This window comes from Pipistrellus hanaki (assembly GCF_964339955.1).
Source record: "Pipistrellus hanaki genome assembly, chromosome: 15".
Classification (NCBI taxonomy): Eukaryota; Metazoa; Chordata; class Mammalia; order Chiroptera; family Vespertilionidae; genus Pipistrellus; species Pipistrellus hanaki.
The window spans coordinates 1,130,700-1,139,777 of NC_140517.1; the positions used below are offsets into that span (position 1 = coordinate 1,130,700).

The 9,078-nt window shown below is 60.6% G+C and overlaps 1 protein-coding gene across 2 annotated transcripts in view; it reads right to left on the bottom strand.

Annotated features, from left to right (window-relative positions):
• Window positions 1–2,692: 2,692 nt before the first annotated feature.
• URI1 (URI1 prefoldin like chaperone) overlaps window positions 2,693–9,078 on the bottom strand; it is a 24,743-nt gene continuing 18,357 nt past the window's right edge. Inside the window, exons 7-12 of one of the 2 annotated variants that reach the window (XM_084905512.1) lie at window positions 8,840–9,005; window positions 6,896–7,232; window positions 5,295–5,434; window positions 4,518–4,743; window positions 4,467–4,487; window positions 2,693–3,360 (exon numbers count right to left, since the gene is read on the bottom strand). In XM_084905512.1, the coding sequence (XP_084761638.1) occupies window positions 3,184–3,360; window positions 4,467–4,487; window positions 4,518–4,743; window positions 5,295–5,434; window positions 6,896–7,232; window positions 8,840–9,005 (1,067 nt within the window). In that variant the 3' untranslated portion in view covers window positions 2,693–3,183. Of the gene's footprint in view, window positions 3,361–4,466; window positions 4,744–5,294; window positions 5,435–6,895; window positions 7,233–8,839; window positions 9,006–9,078 lie in introns of both variants that reach the window. The other variant, XM_084905511.1, reaches the window with a different exon arrangement.

A 9,078-nucleotide genomic window follows, 5' to 3' on the forward strand; every position in this document is an offset into this window, starting at 1 on the left:
GGACCGTGAGACATCCTGCCACGTCCGGAGATGGAGCCAGGTCACCAGCAGGACGGGGATTGTGTGTTCAGAGCCCTGGTTCCGTGCAGGCGAGGGGCGGGGTGGGGTGGGGCGGGGTGGGGGGCAGGGGCCCCACGCGGCCTGCGAGCGCCCCAGCGGGCGGTGCCTGACCCGGACTCGGGGCGGCGGGCAGCGGGCGCCCACCCAGACCCGGCCGTGCCGGGCTGTGCGCTCAGCTACCGCGTGAATGAGGGGGGAGCCGGTTGCCTAGGAAACCCTCCGGTCCTGGTAATTATGACTGTAACGGACTGCACACCCCACCTATAGCAGAATGAATAATGATGCTCGCCCGTGACTGGCAGGCCTGCCGCCACCGCTCGCCGCTGTCCCCTATTGGCACCCGTGGGGAGTGACAGGGAGCCGTGGGCCTCCCAGAGAGGCACCCGCAGAGAAACGCACCCCCGTTCTCCCACCCCCCCACGCCCACCCCCCCACGGCCCCTCCCGCCGCCGCCGCCTCCTCCTCCTCCTCCTCCTCCTCCTCCTCCTCCTCCTCCTCCTCCGGGTCCGAGGCCAGTGCACGCAGAGTGCTGCCCGATCAATAGAGCAAAAATGAAAAGTGCTCGGTGCCCGCGAGACGGCGGGGGTGGAGCTGGCTAATGGCCGTCGGTCATCTCAATTAAAAGCCATTTCATACGGTGACAGGAGCGGGCCCGAAAGGAGGCACTTAATACAGTTAGCAGAGGCGGGCGCTGGCGTGCCGGCCCCGGCCCCCCACCCCCGCCCGGCCCCCGGGCCCCCGGCGGACCGGGACGGCACGGCGCTATAAATAACACCCATCGGAGGCTGTGATCAATTAAACGGCGTAATTAACGGAGACGGTCCATTTGTCTCGGCGGAGCCGTCCGAGCCGGATCCCGCCCGGGAAGCGCGGTGTGCGGGAAGGAGAACGTGTGGCCTGCGGGGCGGGTGTGAGACACAGCGGGAGCCGGCGAAGCTCACGCACCGCGGGTGAACGTGGGCCGGAGTGCGGCGGTGTGTGACACAGAAACACCGCGTCCGAGGACACGCAGCCGGCTCCAGCCCTGCCCCTCCCGCCGCCACCGCCAGCCACGGCAGGGACAGCTGCCTTCGGCACCGCCTGGGCAGGCGCCGCTCCCGGTGCCCACGCCAGGCCGAGCTGCTGGGCAGGGCGTCCGCCCGGCTGACCGAGGCCGTGGTGTCCCCATCAGACGCGCGGTGCCCCGAGCGGATGGGTGTTTCCCGGGAGGAGCGGGGTCTGGTCCGCAGCCCCAGACACTCAGCCCACAACATCCGGGTTCTGTCCAGTCCAGGAGTCTTATTCTTATTTCTGTTTTTTAAATATATTGTTATTGACTTTAGGAAGAGAGGGAGAGGGAGAAACATCCATGATGAGACAAAACATGGATTGGCAGCCTCCTGCACGCCTCACACTGGGCTTTGAACCCACAACCTGGGCCTGTGCCCCAACCGGGAATAGAACTGTGACCTCCTTGTTCCTAGGTCAACGCTCAGCCCGAGCCCCTGCAGGCCGGGCAGTCTGGGCAGCCCCTGAGCCCCTGCAGGCCGGGCAGTCTGGGCATTTAAACTTGCCCGCCCGGGGCTCGGAAGGAAAGGGAACACCCCGAGGGCTGCTGAAGCTGCAGACACCCCGAGACGGAGGCGGGAGGAGCAGGTGGGCGCCGTCACCCTGGGTCAGGGGCGTCCCGGGGCCAACCGGAGGCTCAGCCCCAAAGCTCGGGAGCAGGGTCCAGCCTGGGCTCCGGGAAGAGCACGGAACAGGAAGGACCATGAGGCGGTGCCGGGAGAAGGGATGGCGCCTCCCACGGTTGGGAGCAGGGCCAGGGGGTCAGGGGCGGGGAGGCCCGGGGCGGGGAGGCCCGGGGCGGGGGAGGCCCAGGGCGGGAGGGGCAGGCCAGGCCCCGCTGGGGCAGACATGAGACAGGGTCCCCAGACCGCACACGCGCCTGCAGGGCCCCAGGCTCCAGCTGGCCGGGTCACTGGCCCAGGCCTGGCCTCCGCCCTGAGCCCGGAGGCTGTGCACAAGATGAGAACACGCAGGGCAGACGGACGCCTGGCCAGAGGGCAGGGTCTGCAGCCTGGCCTCCCCCGACAGCGTGTGGACCTCAGAATGAGGAGGAACCCAGCGCGGGGAGACGGCTACAGCGGAAAAGCCCCCCAGACGGACACCGGGCGAGACGCACCCGCTCTGGGACAGTCCCCCCCGGTGCACACCCAGGCGAGCCCTTCGGACGCACTGGGAAACCCGAAGGGAGAGACAGTCTGTGACGTCACCTGGCCAGGCCCTTGGAGCCCGCGGGGCCCCGGGGACAAGCAGCTGAGAAAGGGGCCCCGGGGGAAGGGGGGGCCCAGACACACGAGCGGATGGCGGGGATGGGGCGCCTCGGAGGGAGGCCTCTCTCATCTTTCCACGGAGCTGTGACTCCTAGAGCCACACGCCTCCCCAAATGAACCATGAAAACCGAACCGTGGTGTGGAGCAAACCCACATGACAAATGGCTCGCCGCTGCCCGGGCCCGGCTTGCTCAGTGGTTAGTGTCGGCAATGGGACCCGGGATGGGGGTTCGGCTCCTGCGGGCGGCGGGGGCACTCGCAGCGCACACACAACCAGACGTTTCCGCACGCGGCTCTGAGTCATGAAGTCCACAGCATTTTTGAGACCAAGTTTCATAAAATTTTTACTTTAAAAAAAAAAAAGTTTTACAAAATCCCATTCTTCTGACCAAGAAACCTGGCCACAGGCCAGGGGAGCATCTGCCGAGGACAGCACAGTCCCGGGGTCAAAGGGCACCTCGCTGCAGAACCCCTGGAAGGTTCTGGAAGGCCTTTCCCAGGCTGAGGCAGGAACGGAACGCTGGCTTTACCGGAACCCTGCGTTTGTTACGTGTCCCCGTGGTGCGCACACCGCAGCGGGGGCGGAGCTGAGCGTGTAGTTCGAACACCACCAGCCGGGACATCCTCTCTGAGAGGCGATCCCAGAGCTGGGCCTCAGGGGCAGCAGCGGCGGTGCCGGTGCCAGGACGAGCGAGCCGGCTGGGGGTCCTGGGCTCGCTCGGACCCTCACCACCAGGACAGAAGCCGCTTCCATGCCTCGGGCGCCTCGCTGTCTCCGAGAGCCGTGAGCCGTTAGGTCGCGGGCCGCCTAGCTCCGCTGCAGCAGCCTGGCGGCTTTGAACTTGGACACCCGCTTGGTGCCCTCCGACCCCTCTGACGGGGCTTCTCTCCGCTCAGGGATGGTGGCCAGCACAGGGTGGGCCGCAGCCGGGCGCGGGGCGAGGCAGGGCGGCAACTCCTTCTCTGTCACCGTTCCAGAGAAAGCCTAGGAGACAAACGTCGAGTTCGGGAACAGAACTGAAGGAGGATGCCAATAGCCCTTCCCTGTGTTGTTAATGGCACCGTTCTTCTCAATCAAAGCAAATTCACGAGCTTTCTGGGTTAAAAAAATGTAACGACAGAATACAAATTGCTCAGAGAAATCAAATGCCATTAAAACATCTTGATCACGGCAGCACGTGGGAGGCCCCGCTGAGGCGCCGGGCCGGGCCTGGCCGGCAGCCTCGGTCTCAGCAGTGGCGGCTATAGGTGTCCGCTCATACCTGTGGGCACCGCACGGGGCCTCGCCTCAACGTCATGTAAGAGTGGAATTTAGTCACACCGTGGCCCGGCCAGGGAGTCTGGAAGTCTCTATGACCCAGGAGGTCTCTCATCACTGATGTTTCTCTCCCCACCCCCTTCCTCTCTAAAATCAATAAAAATGTGGGGTTTTTAGTGACAACACTCTCACTGGTGGGACAGTGAGGCCGGCCCGAAGGCCACGGCGTCTGCGGGCCGCCTGGCGCGTGCTCCCTGGAGCACAGGACTGAGCACACGGGAACGCACCGGCCTCGTCACCCCAGCCCCGTCCACAGAGATGGGCAGAGACCGGGTGTGACGACTTTCTAAACGATTCCCGCACGGGAACCTCCCCCGGCGTCTCCTAAGAGCCAGGGGCACTGAGACGGACACACTGCCATGCACACACGGTGCTGACCGTGTAAGCCAGGGAACAAGCTGGTTAAGACGATGCGTCACTTACAAACAATGTGTAAAACACTGTTCACCAAACAAGGACCAGCGGGGACTGGTGGGTCCTATGGCTTCTGAGAGGAAGGGAACGTATGAAGTAAAGCCACAAGGTAAGCAATGCCGCTGCCCTTCCGTTAATGAACATATAAACACAGAATTTAAAGGCAGAGACGCACGACGTTCAGACCAGACCTGGGAGACAGCGCCGGGCACTTCTCACACAGGAGGAGCCTCTTACAGAAACACCCACAGCCACAAGAGCCACGAGGGGTGGGACAGGAGCGAGGACCACAGAGGCCGCGGCACCACCACCCCAGAACCGGCCAAGGACACGGTGGCACGCGAGAGACGCACACACACCTGGAGCGCTCCGGACGCGGGCGGCGGCGGCGGCGGCTCGGGCTCCGGCTCCGGCTCCGGCTCCGGCTCCGGCTCCGGCTCCTCCTCCGGGATGCTCTCGCCGGCGTCGCTGCCCGCGGCCTCCTCGCCGCTCAGGCTCCGCAGCAGCCCGCGGCGCTCCTCGCCGTCGGCGGCGCTGCCCTCGCTGGTGTCGCTGCACACGGGGTTCTCCCGGCTGCGCGACTTCAGGATGGACTTGCGAGGGACGTACGCCCCGTCCACCAGGTCCACGAAGACCCTGCACCGAGCACACTGCTGAGGCACCTGCCACGGAAGTCAGCCTGACGTGGTGACTCAAACGTGTGTCTCACATTTCACAGCCCAAATGGCTGGGTAGCCTCCAATGACATAGTTCATGTGCTTTTGAGAACTGTAACCTGGGGCCACTGAAACAGCACTTTCTTTACAAACACGTGCTGGGTGACAACAGCTGGATTTACCAAAATTCCACCCGTAACTAAGGCCTCCTTAGGAGGGGGCCAGCAGTTTTTGCCATTTCCACAAACGTGGGTCGTGCACACCGTCAGGCAGTGCCGGCAACCAGGCCCAGCCAAGGCTGCAGGGACCGTCCCTTCAGCCACCCAGCGCCCTCACCAGCCCCCAGACACACCTCCATTCTGAAGGTCACATAGGACACGGTGTGACTGGATCAATGGGAATGTTTTATGGCGATGACCAAGAGGGCAGGGGAAGGGGAAGTGAGTGCGGTGGCCGGCAGCCGCCAGGGGGCGCCCGGACCCAGGGCCACCCTCCGGGGCGGTGCCCGCAGGACCGCCCGGCCCAGCCCACCTGTAGACGTCGGCCGGGCTCCGGATGGCGGGCGGCTCGGGGGCAGGGTGGCCGCCACCGCCGTTCTTCCGCTTCCGTCTGGCCTCCTCCCTCTTCTCACTGAACTTCAAGGTGGTGTTCTTCCCAGTGTTTATTCGCACCTGAAACGTGCGCAGCACAACGTGACACCCTCCTGAGAACGCAGTCACAGCCAAAACGAAAGCCAGCGCCCCCCGCACTGAGGCAGGAACAGCAGCGGCCGCCTATGCTTCCTGCATGGAAGTGAGGTGCAGCATGACCCCCTCCCACCCTCCCCCGCCACTGCCCGCACGGGCCTCCCAGCACCCAGCTCCACCTCACCAGCGACCACCCCAGCCCCCGTGCCTCGGCTCCACACCAAAAGCAAAGGGCAGACCCTTGAGCAACACGGTCTGAGCCGGCCGATCCACTCTCCGAGGTACTTCTGATAAATACACTGAAAACCAGGACGACCCGCTGAGGGCTGTCTGTCCTTCCGTGCCTGCTGGTCGCCCCACACTCCCCTGGACGACGCCCCCAACACCCTGCAAACGTCACTCCCTCTGCCTGTCCTCCGCTGACAGCACGAGAGATGGAAAGCCCAAAAAACCACAAAGCGAACTTTTTTTCCTGACTAATCAGTCCTTTTCCCACGGAATTCAGTAAGTGCTCCCTTTAGTCTGAAGTATTAGAGCATTAAACAGCAGATAATTATTTCACTTCACATTACAGCAGGGATAACTTCAGGGACCTGAGAAATATCAAATATGTTTTAAACATGTTTCATTAAATAATCATCACAGCCACTTGGGACAGAACCGCAGGCCCTGCGGGGACACACGTCAGGAGGAGTGCGAGCCGAGACCAGACGTGGTCTCCGAGCCCGTGTCCTTGAGAGACGATTAGAGAGAGGAGCCGCGGGGGCTCCTGGCACAGGGGACAGCGCGGGGAGGGTGGCTCTCGGTGGCCTGTCCTTCTTCACCTAGAGCCCGCCCCCAGGAGCCTGACCTCCCAGGGGCAGGACGGAGGGACAGCGTCTTTGGATGTGAGAGAAGCTCAAACCCCAGCTCTAATTGCCAAGACTCTGAAGTCATGAGTGCGCAGAGATGTTTATATTTACTGTCAGAAAGGAGGCTAATTTTTACCTCCTCCTACATTCTCCTTCTTGTGCATGATGTTCCTATTCATTCCATGCCCACATAGAAACAGCAGCCTGGATTATTGAAACTAATGCAGCCACTTTCACACACCCCCACGCCACCACGCCACCTACAACTCACTCCGGGATTCCCGAGGGAGCCGCGGAGAACCGACCCCTCCCGGACCCACACTGTCCGGCCCGCTGCAGAGACCGGCGCTGCCTGCACGGAGAGGGGCTGAGAAAGCCACGGCCCGCTGCAGAGACCGGCGCTGCCTGCACGGAGAGGGGCTGAGAAAGCCACGGCCCGCTGCGAGCTACGGCGTGGACTTGCCCCTTTTCCGTTTTCCATAAACTGATCAGAGCCGGGGACAGGAGACGGTTTCCTGCTGGCCCGTCAGGGTCAGTCACCGCTCACAGGCCGCTGGGTGGACACCCGAACCAGTCCCGGTGGGGACATACCCACCCGCTTGGGCTCCACCGTGTGGGAGAAGTAGATGGTTGGCACACAGCTGGCCCCGGGCCCGAGCGCGTCGTCATCGTCACCATCCTCCTCCTCCTCCTCCTCCTCGTCCTCGTCCTCGTCCTCGTCGCTGAGCGGGGACCGAGAGCCGTTCACGGCGCAGCTGGGGCCGCGGAGCCGCTCCGCACCGGGGTCGTCCGCGGGGCGACAGCTGGGAGCCGCGGGCTCGGCCGCTGGATGCGTCCCGTTCACACGTCCGTTCACACACCTGCCCGCACCCTCCTCCTCCTCTTCGGAAGACGCTGCATCTCCTCCGTTCGCCATCACAGGAGGCGGCTGACTAGCAGAGGAAACGGGGGAAGAGCAAATGGAGCAAACACACTGGAGCCTTACCTTTCCTCATTCCCCGCTCACGGCAATGGCTGAAACTTCACATTTCCAATAGGACACTTTTTAACTAGAATTCTCCATTAACAAAAACTTTCTGAAATAAACAAATGCATTCGTTTCTCTGCTGACTCTGTGTACTGAAGTTATTCAAACATGAGTACAACAGAGTGTATGACTTTTCTAATCTTTGCAAAGAGGACACTGGCCGTACAATATATAAGCACAATGTAAATAATACTACCCGAAATTTGTAAGAAATCCAAAGGATTCTGTATCTCTGTTTAAAAATCAGAAATTAGCCGGGACCGGTTTGGCTCAGTGGATAGAGCGTCGGCCTGTGGACTGAAAGGTCCTGGGTTCGATTCCGGGCAAGGGCATGTACCTTGGTTGCGGGCACATCCCCAGTAGGGGGTGTGCAAGAGGCAGCTGATCGATGACTCTCTCTCATCGATGTTTCTAACTCTCTATCCCTCTCTCTTCCACTCTGTGAAAAATCAATAAAATACATTTAAAAAATAAATAAATAAATAAAAAATAAAAATCAGAAATTAAAGCCACAGAACTTTAACATTCTTATCTTCTGATTCTACATTCACTAGCATGCATTGTAATCTTTAAAAACAATTCATATATGTGCACACAATTTTATTTACATACATACGTGCATGCACATTTTTCATGCTTCATTCTACAAAGGACTTGAGGCCTTATAAAAATAACAAAACCAAAAGTGCAATGGAACTGGAATGCCATGATGCAAAAGAGAGAGAAATCATGACCGAGACCATCACAAGACTCAGAGCGCATTTTTAAAAAGGAAGTCGTGCCGGGACCGGTTTGGCTCAAGTGGATAGAGCGTCGGCCTGGGGACTGAAGGGTCCCGGGTTCGATTCCTGTCAAGGGCATGTACCTTGGTTGCAAGCATATCCCCAGTAGGGGGTGTGCAAGAGGCAGCTGATCGATGATTCTCTCTCATCGATGTTTCTAGCTCTCTATCCCTCTCTCTTCCTCTCTGTGAAAAATCAATAAAATATATTAAAAAATAAAAAAATAAAAAAATAATAAAAAATAAAAAGGAAGTCGTATCAGTTCATCCAAGGCCCACGCACACAGAGGAGGTCGGAGGAAACCTGTCCTTTCTGCACGTCCACCTTCCACGGACACCAGCCCCTGCGCTCTGGCACGTCACCGCCCAAAGCAGCGGCCTGTGGGGAGCCTCCCAGCAGCCCCTGCAGCGGGGCCCCTTCTCCCGCCGGGCGTTCTCATGTCTAACCCTGCCCGTCACAAAGCAATACATGAAACATCCACTCACTACAAAAACAGGCCACGGATGGCAAGCACATCTATACGCATGTGCACGGGCACAGGCATGAACTCAGCACGTGTACACGTGTGCATGGGCATGTGTGTGAACACGGCCCTACAGAAAAACACTCTGGGGGATTAGCACCCTTGGACCCGTGCGGAGGCTCCGTGTCCCCGAGGAGCACAGCGGTCGTACGGAGCACAGGGCCGTGAGGCCTGAGGGCGGAGCTGGGGAGCCGCAGGCACCGGTACCTCTCCAGTTCGCCCAGCTGCTCCTCCTGGCGCTCCAGCTCCTCCAGCCGAGCCCACAGCTCCTGGTCCGCAAGCAGATCCTTGGGTTCGACGCTTGCAAAGCCCGCTTCAGAAGGACCTGCCGCTTTGGGTTTGGAGTGAGGCTTGTGAGCAATCCGGTGTTTGGCTGTTTTCGAAAAGGAAAGACAAGGCTGTTAACAGCGACGCTGGCGAGGCTTTCCTGGGAGTGAGGGGGCCAG